This window comes from Diadema antillarum, unplaced genomic scaffold (assembly GCF_040938485.1).
Source record: "Diadema antillarum isolate AM-2024a unplaced genomic scaffold, OU_Dant_1.0 seq00000136_RagTag, whole genome shotgun sequence".
In the NCBI taxonomy this organism is placed as follows: Eukaryota; Metazoa; Echinodermata; class Echinoidea; order Diadematoida; family Diadematidae; genus Diadema; species Diadema antillarum.
Window position 1 is genome coordinate 375574 of NW_027271213.1, and position 21083 is coordinate 396656.

General features: G+C 36.8%; 1 protein-coding gene across 1 annotated transcript in view; it reads left to right on the plus strand.

Annotated features, from left to right (window-relative positions):
• Nucleotides 1–19347, plus strand: part of LOC139727611 (phospholipid-transporting ATPase IF-like) — a 99878-nt gene extending 80531 nt beyond the window's left edge. Inside the window, exons 30-32 of the mRNA XM_071638592.1 lie at nt 7276–7414; nt 13815–13891; nt 18935–19347. Of these exons, the coding sequence (XP_071494693.1) occupies nt 7276–7414; nt 13815–13891; nt 18935–19048 (330 nt within the window). The 3' untranslated portion in view covers nt 19049–19347. The remainder of the gene's footprint in view (nt 1–7275; nt 7415–13814; nt 13892–18934) is intronic.
• Nucleotides 19348–21083: the final 1736 nt, after the last annotated feature.

Here is a 21083-nt window from a genome sequence, read left to right on the forward strand (position 1 = left end):
TGATGTCATATCTGCATCTAATTCAGATTGGTTTGTTGTATTTCTCCTTTGTAAGACAGGTGTACATTTCAACAGATGTGTGTTATGCCTAAAAAATTATGTAGAGTTGAGAACACATATTTTTTTTTCTTTTTAAGGAGACAACATCTTCCCAATTACTCTAATGACACAAACAAGAAGACTTACACAAAAAAATGATATATGTTTGTGACATTTGTGCTAGGTTTCACTGCCTTTTGCATGGAAGGGAATTCCAGTTGCTCACAATGTTTATCAATGTTTAACCTTCTAAGCCTCGGAAACAGCCATAATGTATCATGGTGTATACATACAGTAATGTATTTCCACTTGTGCTCATTAACCAGGTGTCTTTTTGTGTCACGTTGTAGTCGGCGATTAACAATCCTGTGTTTAAAAGTCCCAAATTTTGACGAAATGTGCACAAAAGTGAAGTAACGTACTAGTAAATCGACTTTGAATGGACTCCAAGAACATTGCTGTTGATGACTAGAGTGCATATGTCAACGCAAAGTGGATGAGAGACCGTTCTTGATTATTCGCACAGTGATGAATAATATGAATATTTGCAATAGAACATTTCTTTACATGCCTTATCTATGACGACTACGTGAAAATTTTTGGACAGTTAATCCTTCATCTTCTGAGCTTGTTTTGTTTTGTTTTGGGTTTTTTCCCCCTCCATTTTGACAAATAACAGCCCACGACTCTTTGTCTGATATCTGCTGTTGACTAAGGACAGGGACAGATAGCTTTATTAGAAACTGTCATCTGGACTTGACTCAGTCTCAAATACTTGATTTTTATTATGCAGAGATTTTGAGCGGTTTTAGGCAAATTCTTGGTTCATTTCTCTTGTCGATAATCTTTTTTTTTTGTAGTTCACTCATATAAACTTTCACACTGAGACTCACAAGCATTTTTGCTGGTGCTGACCCGAATCCGAATGCCAAATATGACAAGGAATACAGTGTAGATGTGATACTGTAAAAGTGGATATTTGCATTTTTTTTTTAAATTCGGCAGAATGAAGACCTAACATAGTGGCACATATAGCAAGAAAAAATATTTGTGTGCTTTATTTTCACGCTTGTTTCTGGTTGCGCAAAATGCGAAAGAAAAAGCAAACTGCAAAAAATTTCCTCCTGTACAGTAACCTGTGTGAGTGTAGACATAATGTTTTCCAGGAGTTTTATTCCCTGTCAACAATAAGTCTTCCTGTACAAAGTCTTCTTCCATATAATGATGGTGAATTTCCAGTAGAGCTTTATATACTGTGATTTTCATTTTCCATACTGAATGTTGTGTCGATCTGTTTCTAAGTGCGCAACAATCAACATTTTTACCATTCATTTGAGTGTCGTTCCATCTGTCCACTGCATATTTTTTTTTCTTCTTTACTTTTCATCATAAAGTGTATGATTTGTGTCTAAATATCCATTTTGTCTTCCACAGTGTCTTCTTCTTCTTCTTCTCACCTTCCTGGACCAGTTTGTCAAACTAGGGTATATATCTCATGTGGAACTTCATATTTTCCTTGTTTTTAAGGAAAATCCCCCTCCCCCTCCCTCCCCTCCCTACCCCTGCATATTTTGCACACTCGCTAGAAACATTGATAATGTAATAACAGAATGGTTTGAGCAAACTCAATTCAATTTTTAGTTAAGAGAGTGATTAACGTATTACCACGAGAACTGAGTGTTAGTAAAATTGGCAGTTTATGTTGCCTTTGTGAAGGTCATGACCGTGCCGTACAATAGTCAGTGACATCTCGGAAGAACCTTTGATAATATTATATATATTGCTTCTTTGCCAAAAACACATGGGTGTACGCTGGAAAAATTCTAATGATTCTTCAGCTCTTGTTTATTGAATATGTGTATTTTCAAGGACATACATAGAGAACAAGATTAAGGTGATTCTTTTATTTGCAGGATTGAACAGAATCAAGGAGTGAATAATTATGTTTGAAAATATGAAATTTGTTCACATTTAGTGTCCAAGACATACACTGTATTTCCAATTTTCACACTGTCCCATTTGAGATTCCAAAGTCATTTTATTTTTCCAAGCTATATTTACATGTTTTGAGATAATCACATCCTTTTTAGTCCATTTTTTTTTCTGGCTTTGCTCAAACTATCACTGTTTTTTTTTTTTTCTTCATGGCTTTATACCTCAGTAATTGCATTTTTGAAAGGATATCCCCTTTTAATAATTTGTCCTCCCCCCCCCTTTTCCCTGCTTGTGCAATGCTGTCCATGTACATAAGGCACCACATTGACATAACTGAATATGAGGCATGAGTGTATTGCCATGAATGTGTAGATGCCCAGAGGCCATGGAAAGTTGCAGTAAATACAAGTCAAAATTTGGGTGAGATTTGATTTATTGTGGGGAAATTGATGTCACATAGTTTGTGCTAAGGCATTATCTTCCTGTTTGAACAAAAGATAAAATCAATTTCGAATTTCCTTACCACACAGGCTGCCATAGATTTACAGTTGAAATCAAGTATATAATCAATTTTAACTCTTCATAAAACAGGGCCCAGGTGAAACAAAATAAACAGTGCTGTAGTCATTTATGTAATTTCTATGAACAAGAAGTGGAGGGATGCATTCTATATTGCTTTAAACCAGCATCTATGTCACAACTTTCTGCTACAAACTCCTTGTCAAATTTTAGTTTCATTAACAAGATCACACGTGGCCTTTTTAAACAATGAATACTGGATCAGCAGAATTTGCGTGTGTCACTACATCCTATTAGCCAAGCTACAGTGCTTACTGTACCCTGCTGCAGCATCTGTGATTGTGACTGTGATTATTATGCTGCCTGCCCCATTCTAATCGACTGACATGATTTTAATGTGACATAATGCACAAAGATTACAATAAGCACTGCATGCTGCCCCTGATTGGCTACAGAAAGACAAGAAAAAACATAGAGAAGCTTTTTTAAAATCAGGTAATGGTTCTGAAACCAGAGTTAGGTCTTTGAATGTTTTGTTGTTGTTGTTTTTTTGTACTTTATCAGTATTTGATATCATACAAATTGCTTCTCTTGGTGTAGGTGAAATGAATTGATGCAGATAAGGGCAGAAAAGTTGAGTGATACTAGTGCCATGGTTGAGATGCATCACATCAGCACTTTGCTGAGTACTCAATTTGAGATTGAATGCATCATGGATATAAGATGACAGACTTCTTGCTCGCTGTAAAACAGATGTGTTGTGAATAATGAATGAAATGCATGGAACCCTGCTTGCTTTTGTGCCTCTGTTCCATGAGGATGCTGGAAGAACTACGTGTATTTTGTTTTCAGGTCCTCTATTCGTCTAGACGCCACAGATCTTGTTGATGTGTAACTTTATTGATACGTGGCCTACAACTGTTTGTAGATATGCTAATTGAATGGATGTATGCTAAACAGAGATTTTCGGCCGAAATCCCTCCAGGTCAAAGGTCAGAAATGGTTAGAAATAGAACCTTCAACTTTGACTTTAAGCCAGAAATAGTCACTGGTGATTATAATTTAGCAGAAAGAATAGAAATAAAAAAGAAATATTGTATGCAGTGATGTCATTAAAGGTCAGGGCATAATTCACTGTACCTTGGCTGAAGATGTCTTACAGGCATACAATAATTTAAGATATAGTAATGTCCATTGGTAATATATGGTACACCAGGTGAAATTAAACAGGGAATGTTTTTGAGGAAATGACAGGGGTGGAATGCCAGTAGCCATGTTCAAAGTCACTGCACTTTGGCTAGAATTTTTATTTTCCTGCCATCAATTTCCATGAGGAATGGTATAATTGTGTAGGAAGAGAAGAGTTACGTGTATACACATGTAATCATCATTTGGGTCAAATGGCAGGGGTGAAAGGTCAAAGGTTGATGCCAAATGTTACTTAACTGTAGCTCAAAGCTGTCACTTTCTAACCATAACTTTGGGAGGGAAAGTGTACAAGGGGATGTCATTTTTGAATGCTGGATAGAAGTGATTTTCAAAATATTTCCTCTAAGCAAAGTGAGAAGAAGGTCAGTCTTCCAAGATCAGTGGTCAAGATCAGTGAACTGCCTTTTAATGTAAATGAAGGACCATATTATATTTGGTAGAATGCAACGGCTGCTTGGGAGGATGCAGCGAAATTGGTCTAGGTACATGTATTATATGATTTATATGATGATGAAGGTCATGTTATTCCAGCAATATAAAGAGCAATGCCTGTATGAATTGTGATTTCTTTATTACTTCACAGTTGTCTTTTCATTATTTTTTATGCACTTTTTTGGTCATTTCTTTTCACAGGAAAGTCAGAACATTTCTAAGAAATTTCTTACTTATCATGTCTTTCGTATTAAAGTTGCTACAACGATCTGAAACGAGTGTAAAGACATCGAGTTTTGTTTTGCTTAACTTCAGGTTCACATACGCTAGGCCTATACACAAACACAGTGAAGGTAAAGTGGTGACAGTATTAGACTTCCCTCAACTTCATATAGCAGTGGTTTTGGGGAAAAATAACCAACTTTTTGACTAAAACATCCCAGGGAATATATATTGGCTCCCATTATTTGGCATTTCTGGTTCATCCATGCACATTTTGTGCAACTTAATTTCCTGGGGACTTGTAAATGCATGCTGTTAATCCTACAGATTAGTGGTGTCCCTTCATAGGCATTTCTACCCTTCGCCCTTTAAAACTCTCTCTGAAAACAGATTGTGGCGCATTATGCCCTTTCAAACTTCATTTTCTTTTTTTCTTGTGGAAAAGTATGCTGGGTAATAGATGAGTTCATTCCTGTAATTTTCCCTTTTATGTCAAATGGGTAACTGGTATCACAGTCATTATCCACATAACGAAGTATAGAATTGTATCTATTTTTTATTTTATTATTATTATCATTATTATTTTAAAGATAACTTCTTTTATTGATAGCTACATGAACAATTGTACATGTTCATATGCTGCTACATGCAGGTGCACTTTGTGTTGGAAATCTTTCCTCTCAGTTGAGAGACATCGTATGTTAATCCAAGCATTCTGGCTTAATCCCTTTTTATCTCTTTAATTCCTGCAATGGAAGAAGTGTTGTATTTTCCCATTTTCTGTATAACATCCTACTCTAATTGGCCAATGATAGGTACTTTAATGGGACTGTGCGTCATGCTTTTGTTGATCTGATTATTTTCTTGAAAAGTCCTCCAAAAGAAGAAGGGGGAAAAATGAAAGGAACTGAAATAAAGCACAGCTGCGGTATTATCGTAGGGGGTATGTCATTTTAGCAACATATCTTTCAGACAATTTTTTAGAATCATGCTCAATTTTTGAGAGAAAAATACAATTTATTTAGAGGGTATATCATCACATCCATACATAATTCAGCTGTGTGTGCATTCACATTCACCCTTCTAGGTCACATATTTTAACACCTTCATATGTGTGTCAGCCACAGGAAAGCAGAGTTGAGTTGGAAAAAAGATTCCCATGTTTAAGATGTTAGTTTGATTTCTCAGAATTAAAAAAAAAGAAAGAAAAGATGTAGAAATGGTAAAAGCCTAGCAAGTTAGAACCCAACTGCAAAGTGTGAGAGGTTCCATTATGTTTCCCTTTTGGGCTTCCTTGAAACTAATTTTGGGTGATTTGCAGGCTGAATGAAGTATCTCTTTTGTGTGTACATTTAAAAAGTGAAATTGGCATAATATTGTGTGTTAGTCATGCATTTGTTGCATGGTGAACTGTTCCATACATAACTGTCAACTACAAAACTTGTACTTTTGAAAGAGCAGTCTACATATGCTGTCAGAGTACAGTTGTAGGTGTTCACTGAAAGGGATTAAAAAAAAAATCTTCTTTTAGACAGAATAGTAGGGAATATCCTTCCCTGCACATCATACATGTAATTGTGAAGAAATCTAGATGTTAATAGCAAGTGCTGCTTCTTGCCTAAGGACTGGCGCCCCCAATAGCCCGCTGAACGATGTCTCTAACAACAGCACGTTTTGGTTTCAACCCTCCCCACCCCCCCTTTGATATTCCCGCATCATGGCTTGCATTATCCGGTTATGACAACCTTCATTCGTGCATGCTGCCACCACTGTTTGTGTGTATGGCATTCGAGGGCATGTCACATTCCCATGTCTTTCTTTTAATCCTTTTTTTCATGACCCATACTGACATGAATTTCTCATCTTATTATTATTGTATTTTTCAAGATTTTAGGTTTTACTTTTCATATGAAGCAAACTTATGATTTATGATGATGATGATGTATTCTAAGTATGTTAAATGTAATGCAACAGCAGTTTTTTTGTAAATTTTTGCATATTCTACCAATTTGTGGATTAACTTATTTTCTTTTTTTTTTGCATATCAAAATAAACCATATGATATATTCATTGTATATACATAGTGTGACATATTGCTCAAAAAATGCGAATTTAAGCTTCATCATGCCATGTGCTTTTTGCTTGTTTTGAATTTTCTAACTTGTGCTCTCAGAATGCAACATTCCATTCACATGTACGTTAGATTTGTGAATTGATAAAAACAAGTAATCATGTAAAGATGCTCTATTCACCCTGATGAATTTAAAGGGATAGTACAGTATTGGTGGAGATGAGAATTGGGCTTTTAACTTTTTGTGAGATACCAAGAAAACACGTATGAAATAGTACAAAGCACACCATTCTAAGAGGAATTCAAAGTTTATTTGATGAAAATTGGGTTTGGAATGACTGACACATCCAAAAACAAAGTAAAACAAAGCAATCATAATAAAGTGTGGGTCCCACACTTTATCAGAATCGCTCTGTTTGGATATCTCAGCCATTCCAAAACCAATTTTAATCAAATAAATGTTGAATTCCTCATGGAATTACATGCTCTTTCATATTTCATGAGAGGTTTCTCATTATCTCACCAAAAAATGTTAGAAACCTCAAATTAGGTCTCAACCAAAACTGTACGATCCCTTTAACAGGATTTTAATATTATCAACTAATCATTCTTCATACAGTAATAGTCATGCCATTCATATTTATGAATTGTTTTCATCTTTTTTTCCTGCATCGCTCCATTCGATTCTCTTCCACTTTCTATTTTCACCATACCTCTCTGCGTTGAAAACTATTTCCCGCTCCTCCCCCCTTTTGCTTTAATCCCGTTCCCCCATATCAAACGGGGATGATTTCAATGCCGACACATTATGGAAAAACAAACTCCGATGGGGGTTGACATCTGTGAAGGAAAAGAATGGCACGTGGTGTGGCGCATCGGGCGGATCGTGCCTGGGGTGCGTGCGGTGGCACCGCCGCCATTCTGGAAAACTGGAGAGTAGCTTTAGCCAGTCCGATGCTGAGCTGACCCGCAGCAATGCCAACCTAGGTATGACGTATTATCCGACCGTTACCGTTCGTACGGCTGTCTTTGTGATGTGGGTGTCGTAGATGGATGCCTCTTGGTTGATGCGCTAGATGGTGGAGTAGCTGTAGAATTTGTGTCGAATCTCTCTATAGTTAGTTGTGTGTGATAAAGGTTCTCCATAGCCTTTCATCATGCAGCCCTATATTTTCCCTTGCTTGCAGTTTGCATGCAGTAGTTTGCTAGCCACAATATTATCTGTCTATACACTTGCAGCTGCAGTATGATAGAAAATGCCATCATCAAAACCATTCCTGTTTCAACATTTTATGTGTGTTTATTGAGATATATGTGGTCTCTTCTTTGCAATATGATTCTGCTTTTATAGATTTGTTTGATATTTGACAGACAGAGACATTTGTGTATTTACAAATATATGTTTCTTTTCTATCTATATTCCATTAAAAGCAAATTTTGCAACGTAGATATGGAAGCCTGCATTAACTTACAATGTAGTCTGTTTAGTAACATCATGGACTATTGCATTGAACTTGTACAAGTAATATATGCCAAGTCTGTCAATTCATGCTTAGGAAAGTCCCTTTTAGCCAGATTTATGTTTTCTTTTGAAAATTCTGATATATCATCCTCGCTTTAGCTTATTGCTAGGCACACCAGTAGTTCTCAAAATGTCTCAAAAACCGGAAGAGCAGAAAAAACCTGACAAAAAGCTGTATGATCATAAAGTCCCATCACTATAAAGGAATAGATGAATTTGTGTGCTTGAGTGGGTATACATGTATGTATTAACAAGAAGTCTGAACCCCCCCCCAAAAAAAAAAAAGTGTTTGTGTCAGTGTAGTATGCTAATCCTAATACTCACTTTTTTTTTTTCTCATTTGAATTTATGACCAATTTGATTGTGCAGAATGTGAAATTGTTTGGAAAATCATGTTATTTTCTCTTAATGTAATTGGTGTTTTTTTTTCAGCAAACTGGTAAATTTACACTGTTGGTAAGGATGAAAGGAATGGGAAATGCCTAGTACCAAGTCATACATGACCTGGTGTAATAAAACTGCCAATAAGTTACAACGATAGCTTTAACAAGAACATCTGTTGAGGATGATTTGGCAACTTGAGAGTGGGACAATTTTCAGTTCATGATATTATTTTTCTGAGTCATTGCATGTTTGTGTACCACATGCAAATTTGTGAGACAGAAGTGGGCATGAAATAGTCTTTTAGCATTGATTTTAATTTATAATTGCTCATAAATGTTACACTTGCAAGTTGAAGATAAAGATATGCTAAAGATATGCTGGTCATAAAGTCATGTTACATGTAGGAGAATCAAAATAAAAATAACAGGATTTGACCTTAACTCACTATGTGCCACAGACTCTGGACAGTGTGTACATGTAGGTGTACAATGCTGTGCTCGTTTGTTTGTTTTTGTGCCAATCAGCACTCCTAGCACATATAGGTTAGGAGGCATGCCAAATTTCAGGTTAATGTGATAGTAAATCGTTATTGCAGTTTCTGTGGCTATGACACTGTGTCACAGATTGCTACTTTGTATAAAAGTAATGCTTGGAATCGTCACAAACTGTTTAAAAAAAGGAAAGAAAAGTAGTACCATAATACAATAAAGAAGACTGATATTCTTATGTTTTTGTGAGCAAAAACTTTTGTAGGAGGCCAACATTCTAACATAAATTTCCAAAGGTCATACTTGTCCATGTTTGAGGTATCAAAATCCATTGAAAGCTTTGAAGCCTTCAATTTAAGACCATGCACAAAACCTGAACGGTACACATTAGAATTCATGATCAGGGGGCATTCAATTTTTTCCAGATCAATTGTGTGCTGTTTCCAGCTATTAAAAATGTGCACACATTTCAATACTCCAGTCTAGTGTCAGCAATGACTACAACGTTTGAACATAGCGGGTAGAACAAAATTTTGTTACAACAAAGCAAGAGTTAAGGTCTCAAAATTATTATCTATTATATCTTTATATACTTTCTTTGTTCGACAACTACAAAAATTCAATATACAGTAAGTTGTAACTACAGAAAACGGCTAGTGCCAAGGACATTGTTATAGCAGGAAATGTCTGTATACCTGTGGTAGTCTTAATTTGTCGTTTTGTCATTGCCATTTTTCCCATATCCCTCTGCTTCTAGTTTCATATGAGATCTATGCCGATACAAATTTATGAAATGCGCCCCTTCCCGACGTCTTCCTTCATCATCACTATTCAATTCCAGCAGTAGGTTGAATAGATATGAAGAGATTTAGTGTGTGTGTTTTTGTTTTTTCTTCCCCTCAAAAAGTTCTTTAGTTTGCAGTCTCCTTCTATCATTTGCAGTGTTAGATCTCTGAAGATCAGATGTTTATTGTGATTGCTCTTTGCTGTGTTGCCTTCTTCCAATTTTTGAAAACATCGTGATTTGTAGGGATTTGGTGGCAATGTGTTCATGTCGCTTAAAGATAATATAAAGTTTTGGTACCTCAAAAGTTTCCCTGAGTTTCCTTGTCTTAGTTTGTGTTTCAGGTTAAAGTACCTTTCATATAACTAACACTGTAGAGACTTACTCGCCCCAAAGTGCTCTCATGTCTTAGTAATCATGCAATAATGGTTTCGTACCAGAGCAGAGCGGGCTCTGAAAAATTCGAACGAACCGTTAGTTTGACTCGACGCAGTACCGCGACAATCAATATACACGTATTGTACGAAACCATTATTGCATGATTACTATGACATGAGAGCACATTGGGGCGAGTAAGTCTCACAGTGTTAGTTATATGAAAGGTACTTTAACCTGAAACACAAACTAAGACAAGGAAACTCAGGGAAACTTTTGAGGTACCAAAACTTTATTATCTTTAAATCCATACCAAGTAGGCCTAAAATGCGTGTTTCGATCAATCAACAAGGGTGTTTTTTTACCCACTTTTGTTACTTTTTAAGGAGTATTCCTTTTTCTGTCTCAAAGTCTAATGATTGGAAGCATGAACTTAAGTTTGGATTACTTGGAATGAAGTAAAATTGTTGAATTTCAAGAACTTTGCTTTATAATATTCCTTACTGCAGTGGATAAGGAACACCCAATGTTCATGAGCCAGTCATACTAGTAAAAACTGCAAGCTTTGCATGATTCACACCCAAACACACCTTACTAGTATCTCACCTATTTAAGATTATGATGGCAGCACAGATTGTGAATATTTGATAGAAAATCACAGAAAGAATTTATTTGCATGAAAGCAAGAACCAGGACAGAAGAGTTGGATGAATTCTAAGGAGTGAATAATGCCCATGAACTCACATGGAGTGGTACATGTAGTGTGGGAGGACAAAAATCTGCAACCGTTTTCACCTCTGATGAACATCGTTAGAAGGGTACCCTATCATCATTTGATGTTCCTGTGTCAAAGCGTGTGTTTGTGTGCGCATAACATTCAGCTTTATAATTTGTGCTGGAGTTTCTCGTTGGCAGGTTTTTGGAGTGCTGGTCTCTTTTTAGCATTGTTCTGTCTTGATTAATGTGTTCATCCCATGAGCCATGTATATTGCAGAGCTGCCAAGTCACCCAAATTCTGGAGGAGACTTCCTGAAAAATTAGGTCCTGTAAAACCAGAAAACATCCGCCACATGAAGCTTTCGCAAATTGGGAGCTGATGGCTTTTTTAGAAAAAAACAAAAATTCGCAGCATGAAACTTTCACTAATCGCCACTGGCATTCCATGCATCGTGGTGACAAACACTTCCACTTGCATTTTATTTCTCGCAAATCTCGGCTCCTCACGAAATTTGCAAAAGTTTTGTGCACGTGAAGACTTCTCGTTTTACATTATCAGGAAAGTGAGAGTACTTGCAGAAAGCAATCTGAAAAAAAAATCTGAAAAAAAGAGAAAATCATTGAACCGCGAAGATTTCAATGTACGTGTATTTGAATTGCAATAAAGTGTGAGAAGATTTAAACTCTGAACTCTCGTATCCCTTCAGTGTCTCTCCTACTCCTGTCAAATTTAGTAACAACGTCCCAATTGAGGAGTTATTTGTGTCCATTGAGATGCACATAAACACAAATTGAGCATCTTCCCGCTTGCACTTTTGTATCTCTCTGACATCAATATGTGATCGTTGGCAGCCCTATGTATGTATTGAGTACCAGAAGCAATTTTATCAGTCATCACGCTGTGAAGTGCTCTTTGTCTTCATGAGTAACATTTCTTGATTATTATTCATTTGTGTGATCACTAATCATTGGCAATGCATCCTTCCTTTTCTCCCACTTGTTGTTGCTGTTTTTTCTCTTTGTAAATCTGACAGTTATAACCATGGAAATATTTGAATTAGAGTATTTCTGTTCATGTCTTGATATTTCTTGATGCTAGAAACTGTGTCTCTTCTTTGACATGATGACATCCAGTCAAATGTTCAAACAAAATCATCACGCAGAAGCAACACTGTCTCATGATAAAAAAGAAAAAGAAAAATGCTTCTTCTACCTTGAATTTAAAAATGCATGTACACTCTGTATTTATTTGCTGTAAACTCAATCATGTTTGATCAATGCCCATTTTCAAGGTGTTTCCTATTATCTTGGTCCTTGTTTGGCATCAGATATATCTGGCCAATGAGAAAAACAATAATACATGAAAACTGTCTGAGGTATTCAGATAATGCAAGAGACCAGAGAATTGAATTAATGCATTTTTTGTTTTGTTGCTTTTTTGCTTTTGAAAGCGCTAAGGAAATGATCAATGTACATGTATGTACAGGGAACAAATTATTTTCATTGATGAACAAACATATTGACACTGTGAGCTTTTAAAACTGAAATGGATGATAATCATATCTCTTTAGTCTGATCTGTATCACAGTGCACCCTGAATGGTATGCAGTGAATTTTGAAATGCAAAATAATAACATAATTTGACCTTTGGGAGTGAGTGTGTCCATATATCTTGTGACATTTTGGCCCAAATTCACAAAGGTGGTACAATTGAAACCATGGTTTAAACCGTGGACAATTTGTATGGAGCGCCAAGTGTCGCATGGCCTATTTTGTTATGAAATCAGTCATTTCGTCAACGAAATGACCATTTTGTTAACGAAAGGATCATTTCATCAACGTAATGTCATTTTGTAGTGAATAGGCCATGCAACACTTGGGGCTCCATACAAATTGTCCATGGTTTGAACCGTGGTTTCAATTGTACCACCTTTGTGAATTCGGGCCTAAGTGTCCTTGGGCCATGTTTGCTCTTCTGTCGGTGGTCATTACTGGTCATTTCTAGATTCTCACCATTCATGCTGCTGGGTTTCAGTGGATCGAATTCTTCAAATCCTCAGCTGAGAATGACGAGGGCGCTATTGTGATTTGAGATTTGAGCATAGATAAAAACAAATCAATTAATTTTCATTAAATATAAAGTTTATGTAATCAAAAGTGGATAGATTTATAAACATTGCTCCAAATATAGGGTAAAATACATGTAATGCCCTTGCGGTTGTAATTTCTAATATTTGACTGAAAATGAAAATAATTCAACTTTTATACTACCATAGTGCAGAGGAGATCAGCTCTACAAAATGATACCAATAACTCAGTACTCCCCAAAATTTCGATAAAGCCCTTTTTGTTCTCAGCAGATGAAATGTACACTTTTCAAGTGGATCCCTTATCCTTCACTGTCGGAAAGTCTCTATCAGCCTTTTCAGAAACTACGTCATGCACAATCAAAAGAAGAAAACTTGAGCATCTCAGAAACCTGTTTGTGTCTACTGTTTGTAAAAGACAGTTGCTCAAACTCATCTGGCTCTGGACCTATGACAATATCATATTTTCATGTACGTTTTGTGAATTCAAATCCAGGCCCACCCTAGCTGTGAAGATCACATTTGAAGAAAATATCAAATATCCAGTATTGGGCATACTTTGTGCTCCGTATGTCAGAGATATTCAAACAAAAATAAAGAAGCATAATATTTTTCTTCAAGTTCAAAAGTGATTCATACAATTACCAATATTCAGTTTTGAAGAAATCTCATGTATGCTTTTTTTTTTTTTAAATAATCTTTTCTAACAATTTGTTTGATGTTGTTTTTTTTTTCTCCAGCATCTTACCATGTCCTGGCAGAATAAATTTCACAATGACCCCTATTATACCCCACCCACACATAGTGTGTATGGGGGTATATTTATGACTGATTTTTTTATTGCAACCTGTTGATAAAACTATCCCCCCCCCCTCCAGCATTTCCTGTCACCCTCTTTTATTCCCATACCATCTTGTTGCAGTAACATTGTCTCCATAACAACATTGTCCCCATGACAACATTTACGGGTTCATCGTACACTTGTTACTGTCTGCTTGTTTGTTTGTCCGTCTGTATTTCACCTCGACAGAGACAATTTCGAACCGGGTTGTCGACAGCACACAGCAGCAGCGTTCAACCTCTCCTTCAAACTTGATATGGGACGAGGTACGTAGAGTGTATCGGATTTGCACGTGTTAGGTGTCCCATATGTGCGGCAGTGGCACTTGTCTGTGTAATTTGTGTGAACCATTCTTCCCCCTCCCCCCACCAACCCCTCGCTCAAGCCATCCCCTCCCCCGCCACCCCACACACACACGCACTCACACCCCTTGCACTTTAATAGTTCCATATGTGTGCATTTTCTTGAAGGGTTCCCTTTCACTATACACATTAACACTCACTTATATTTGTGCACTTTATTAGTCCTATGTGTGCATTTTCTTGAGGGATTCCCCCACACTTTTAACACATTAACACTCACCTATATGTGTGTCTAATCTTTCATTTTCCTCATCTTTGCATGCTTCTAATTCATCATGCCATCAAGAGTACTAACAATAATTTCTAGCTCAAAACAGTATCTCTTGTGTCTGTGTGAGTAGGAAAAAGACTGCTAATGATTTCAAAACAACTCAAATGATTGCTGCATTGCAAAACTATGAAATGTCAAGTGATATACAGTACAGCTATTCCATTCAAAAGAATAGATATCAGAGTGAAACTATTATTGCTCAGAAACTATCTTTAGTAAGCTCTGAGTGAAGAGAAAGAAGTGAAGCATAAACATGTCAAACTGTCATGCTGGCAACAAAAGCATTATGATTTTAATAGTACTTCTTGTTTCATGTGGCGCTAAGGATGTATTCAACAAGACTCGTTGCTGTGAATATGATCATTGTTGCATCAAAGTGCTCCGTGTTGAAATGCTTTAGAATACAGCCACCTCTCGAAACTTAGAAAGAAAGAAATTGAAATAAAAAGACAAAGAAATCCTGGCAACTCTGTAGCAGCGAAGAACTCTTTTTTTTTCTGTCTTTCTGTTTTGATGTTATTTGCATATAATGTTCTACATCCTAACAAAGTGATTGTAAAATACTGCACCTGCATGCAATTTTTGGCTTTAATTGCTCTTTTAAGTTGCAAATTCTATTTTTGTTGTATAGTGGGCTGAAATGCTGTTGATGTGCCTACAATTGAATGATAGATCTCCCCCTTTCCTGTTTTTGTTTTGCACTTACTTTTTTGTTCTTTTTACCTTGCTTGAAATATATTTTTTAAATGTGATGTAATGCACTATAGGTTGTCTACAAATGTATCTTTTTTTTTTTCAAGTGTCAGCATTAATAAGAAAGGGAGAGAAAACCTAAGAAATATGTGTGTTTTCATTTGCTGCTGTTAGTAAACACACCTTGCACTTTATAACTCATTGGTGAATTGCAGATTTGGGGCACTTTCTTCAGGTTCCCTGAGCCAAGAGCTCAAGTGAGCTGTTGCACTTGCAATAACTTTTCTTTTTCTTTTATCGGCATGTGGTATGACTTGTTTGACATATATGTTGTCTGTTTTTAAGCATCTTCTCTGAAACTACAATGTAGTGGTCCAATTGCGACCAAACTTGGCAGCAATTATTCTTTTCTTAGGGGAACACAGCCCTGCGAGAAGTGTAGGTGTCCCCCATTGGGCACAGGGGCAATGCCCAACCCCCTCCCCCCTCCCCAAAAGTGAGTGCTGTAAGTTTCGAAAGATCTTCTCCAGATTGAAATGATCTTCTCCAGATCAGAACTAGTACAAGAAGTTTTCCGGAAGATGCCCATGTAAAGAACATCAGCTGTATCGTAGGACAGTGGCAGTGGTAGAGCCCAACTGGGCAAGTGGTATGGGGGGGGGGGGGGGGGGGGGGGTAATTAACCATTTGAGATGAGGCCCAAAATGTTGAAATTGCCATTTCCCCCCAAATCCTTGCTTTGTAGAGTGCATTCATCAGATCTTCAAATTGGTAGGAATCATTTTTAGGAGCGGGGAGTGGGGGGGGGGGGGGGGGGGGTGGGGGGGAGAGGGAGTAGGATACAAACATTGTTCATGTGCTTCAGGTGGTATCCCGGTAGGTTTAGGTCATGGCTACTGAGAACTGGAACAATGTGTACCGTATTTCTTTTATCGTCTCTGTCCAGTAGGACCTGTAGGTAAATTATGCATGGAAAGACTACATTGTCAGTAATGGTAAAGTCCACTGGGGGTTGTTACAATACAATCCATGAGATACCACATGGGGGTGCTGCAGGGAAGTTGCATCTACACATGTAAATTAGTTTTGATATGTGTTGGATCTCTGGGGAGTGTCAAGTCCTCTGGGGCTCCTTTTGTTTGTTTGCATGTTTTGTTTGTTTGGCTTTCTTTGTTGTTTTGTTTTGAGTAGAGCTACGTATTTGAATCTAACATAACCCAATATTGTTTTAGAGGGTTGTTGCTTTTTTTTTTTCATTTGATGAGATAGTCTCCTTTAAAAATGTGAATATATTAGTGCTGGTATAATGTGTAGATTGCATATTTTTCTTCTTTGCAGAAAATTGAATGTGGTATGATATGCATGGTTCTTTTTACCTTTTGGCTATGTGAATGTTTTATTTCATACCACACACTCAAGCTGTACAGAATTGCTGTTACATGTCAATTTGGGCCACTGTTGTATGAGTTGGCCTACAATGTGTGTCTTTTTACTGATATTATGTGTGTTTGTGTGTATGTTTGTGTGTATGTTTGTTTGTCTGAGAGATACATGTGCGTGGGGTGCTCAATACCTGCAGGTAGCATATTGCTGGCTGGAAGAAGAATGGAGGTAACAGAACAATTGTTGCATGCCAGCTTGAGCCGTATTTGCACCAGAATCGTTTTGAGCATGACTGTTCAGAAACATTCACCACAGTCATCAAGGTTTAGGGGTCAGTATGGCCCAAGAACAATACCCAGTATAAAATTCCTGAAACCATGCATTAGATGAGTTATTTTTCCTGATTTTAAATTACACACGATATTCAAATTACCATGAAATGCTGTCAGGTTTATGCAAGGCTCCTTTTGTTAGGATCATGTTTCATTAGACAAAAGAAATTACATGTGTAATTCAAATTCTCAGTCATTAAACCAAGATTAAAGCAGAACTATTAAAGGTATGGTATAGTTTTGGTTGAGATGGGGGAGGGGGTTGGGTTTTAACTTTTGCGAGGTAATTAGAAACAACTTATGAAATATTAAAGAGCATACAATTCTAGATTAATATTCCAGATTGATATGAAGACATCGCAGGCAGCGTGTCTGTATCATGCAATGTAAACTTTTTCTTGAGTATAGAGCGTCTTGATCCTGAAAACTGATTTTGACATGAAAAAAAAAAAATGTGTCAAGAACAAAATATTTCCCTCTTTGCTACCACTCTCAATGTTCCCTGAGCATTCATTCATACCTACTGAATTCATACCCTGCGCCTTGTGCATGTGTTTCCTTTTTTATTTTGAATGGTCCGTCCATTATAGCAGCATTTTCTTTGAATTCTGGAGGCAATACCTACCCATTTTGTTTTTATACAATAGGTTATTGCGCATACTCAGAAATTCTACTGCCAAGTCTGAAACAAACAACTTAAATCAGGAAACCTTTATTACAGACAATGTATGACTGTATATGATTCTATTTTTTTTTTTTGTCTGTCCTAGGGTTGTGTGGGCTCTCTGTGTCTCATTTTATTTTCATTTTTTTTTATTAGTCATTTCCCTTTTTATTTTGGTATTTCTCAGTTTTGTTTGTTTTTTACTTTAACCTCTGATGCTATCAGCAAATGTCTTGCAAGGCATTCAAGGATTGTTAGCATGGGATGAGTATAGGCTACCGATGTTTGAGAAGTCTCAGCAGCTTTTAAAATATTCATTGCATTCATCGATCATGAGTGCAATTGTGTATTTTCAGTTTAATATGGACAAACAATTTATTCCCTTTATCTTAGGAAGATTTTTAATTCCAGTGTATAGGTTTATGAGTTGATATTTTGAAAGCGCTGTGCACCAGGTGTTTTCATCACTAACCTTCTAAGCAATATTGTGTCATGTGTGCTGTGCATTTAACTCCTAATATTTCTCACACTAGTGAATGATTATGGTGTGCAGAAAATGCTGTTCTATGGCGTGTGCTATGTTTTGGGGTTTCTTAATTTCCAGTGTATGAAATTTAAAAAGCAATGAAGACACACCAAGAAAGACTACAATAACTTTGACCAGTGTTTCTGCACTTAATGTCATTTTGTGGAGAACTGAAAGGAGAAGACTTTCTCACACAACTTTTACTGACCTTGGTGAATTGAAAATAACATAAGGCTGGTTGGCTCTACCGGCCTTATTTTTCTCGTTTGCAAACTATAATCTCATCAGCTGACATTCACAAAGATGCTTAATTATCAATCTGTGGATTGTTTGCAAATCTCAAATGTGTCAATGGGCGTAACATATCATGTATGCCAGCAGACATTCAATAATGAATGTGGGAAGACAATCGCGTGTGAGAGGTACGCCTATTTCACACTTGTTTTTGTATGGTCCATGGACACAAATTTAAACCATCATTTTGATTTTAAAGCGACCTTTTATTGAATTCGGGCCAACAAAAAAAGTGTTGTGTGAAAGAGATTGACATTACTGATCTGCAGGGGAAACAGGAACAGAATACAAAAACTACATGTACGTTGTATGACCTCGACGGAAATGCGTCTTTTTGTACACTGATGTAAGTTCAACATACTTTATTGCAGTGAATTTTGATGCTCAATGGGCTTTTTTTAATGGTATATTTTGTGCATGCATGCAAGGCTTGGTTTATTTTGCATCAAGAATTTGCTAGCAAGTATGGCAATGACATTTTGTGCATGGTCTTTTCCTTTCCACATCACTGTAAAAAATTAATACCCTGGTAGCAGCTTTACAGTGCTTCAAGCAAAACAATTTGTTTCCAGTAGTAATTTTATGCACTGATATTCTTTTTATTTTGTTTTTGTTTTGTTGGATCTCTGCAATGTGTCTTCCCACAAACCCATATTAATTGCTGATATCACCAATTATATTTGAATATTCAACCTGTTGGTAAGTATGCCAAGGTCTTCATCAAGTACTTTGTGCTGTATCAACTCTTGATATGTCCTATTTTCTTGCATTCTTTCCATACCAGTCATCGGGTAAGACCGCCTACCTCAACCCAGCCATGGAGATGGAGGAAGCGGCTGCCATGGGAACCTACGAGAGGTCGAGCAGTTCGCAGAGGATGAACAACAACCTGCACTGAATGGACGACGTCGAGCGGGAAGGGTGCATGCATGTCCCGAGTATAAAATGTATTCAACAGAGTATGAATGTCTGTAGTACTTGCATCTGCAGAAGTCCTTGAGAGAGAAAATCATTCATCTATTTAATGATCTGCAGGCATGTCAACAATTCTTTCATCGTCATCAGGTAATCAGGAGTTACATAAACCAGACCAGGAAAGTCTTTCATAGTATCAAGATGTGCAGAGATTAACAAATACTCAAGCTCACATGCCAAGCAATTCGTAAAAGAACAATTAAGTTCATGTAAAACAGGTTTGGCATGGTAGATGCATACAGTGTTCTTCGTCATCATCATCATCATCTCTATCTAAAGAGCTGCAATGTTAGAATATTTACTCAGTACATTATAAAATATAGAACACTTGCAGGAGTGATTGCTGCAGTGTGTTGTAGCTTTAATCCATTTTGTGCCCAAACTCACTGAGAGTACTATTGTTACAATGATGTGATCACATGATTGTAGGCCTGTGAATTTGCCATTATGTACTACCTTTTTGATACCAAAGAGGAGACAAAGACGAATGAAAGACTATTTTGAGCATATGATTATACTTTTAGATAGAACGTGCCATGCATTGACAGTGCCTACAGTACAGAATATATTCTTTTTTTTCTTTTTTTTTTGTTGAATGGCAGAGATTTAACAGCTGTTGCTGCCTTCACCTTTTAATAATAGTGCAAGAACATTTTCATGATTGTGAACATGATCACTGGGGCTTTTTTTACAATGTTTATATGCTAGTTGTGCATCAAATTGTTTGATAAATTGAACAATTGAACAATTCTTGTCTTTCTTATAGTAATTGTCATCGTTCCTCATTGTCTAGACATTCAATTTCCTTTCTTGTTTTGTCTTTAGCTGCACTGTTTGCAGGGGCGGATCCAGAGGGGGGCGCAACTGATGCACGCCCCCATTTATTTTTCGTTAAAAACAAAAGAAATAAAAAGAAAAAAAATGAAATGAAACTCGAAAGTGGCACCAGAAATATTAGTTGCACCCCCCCCCCCTTTACAGAATTCCTGGATTCGCCACTGGTTTGTGTTATTGATCATCTTTGAAAAGACTGTATGACGGTCTTCGATTTTGTGTAATTTTCCCCCTTGTATACATGATTTTCTTGTATACATAACTTCACATCTGACACTGTATGTTTTGATTTACTGTAGCAGTGGTAAAGAGATGCAGTGTGTTAGCTTCTCTGGTTTCTACACACACCTGGATTGTGTCTTTGTTTTGTTTTGTTTTGTTTTGTTTTGTTTTGGGCCCATTATGAAACTCATCAAGCATATTGAAATCCAGATATGTTAGTCGTTAAAGTTACCGTTTGCCTTTCAATTATCATACATGTATTTTTCACCCTGTGTGATCTGTGATCTTTCACCTTCATAGAGCTCTTCTGTATATTCTCTGTTTCAAGACTCGAGCAGCTTGTATTCACAGAATGACCGACGTCGTTTTGCAATGTCTTTCAATCATCGACCAAACCAAAAAGAAGAAAACAAATATCTAGTGCAAATAGGCCTTTTGTACCCAGTACCACAAGTATGTAAGGCTTGTAAGCTGCACGCCAGATGCTGCTGCCTTCAAAGTAAAGAGAGAGTGGACAATGTATAAAGACCTGTATGAAACATGTCACCTTTTCTCATCCATTAATACCATTGTGGTGTAATACATTTTGAGTTCTTGGTAATTATTCACCGAACATTTTTGTGCCTCCTGACTAATATCTCCACCACCATGGGGTCAATGTTATTTTCCTGATGAATGCAGGTTAAATTTCTCATAGGGTCTGTGTCTTGAAAAAGATAGCAGAAATTCATCTTGAATACACAAATTGTAAACTTTGTGATGATCGGAAAGGTTGATGTAAATTCAGTGCAATTCAGATCGAGTTTGAATTGGCATTGTAATTTCGATGCCTCTTGTACACACACAAAAAAAGCACAACATTGTCCTAAATTGTAGTCTCTCTCTTTATTTATGAGGCCTCC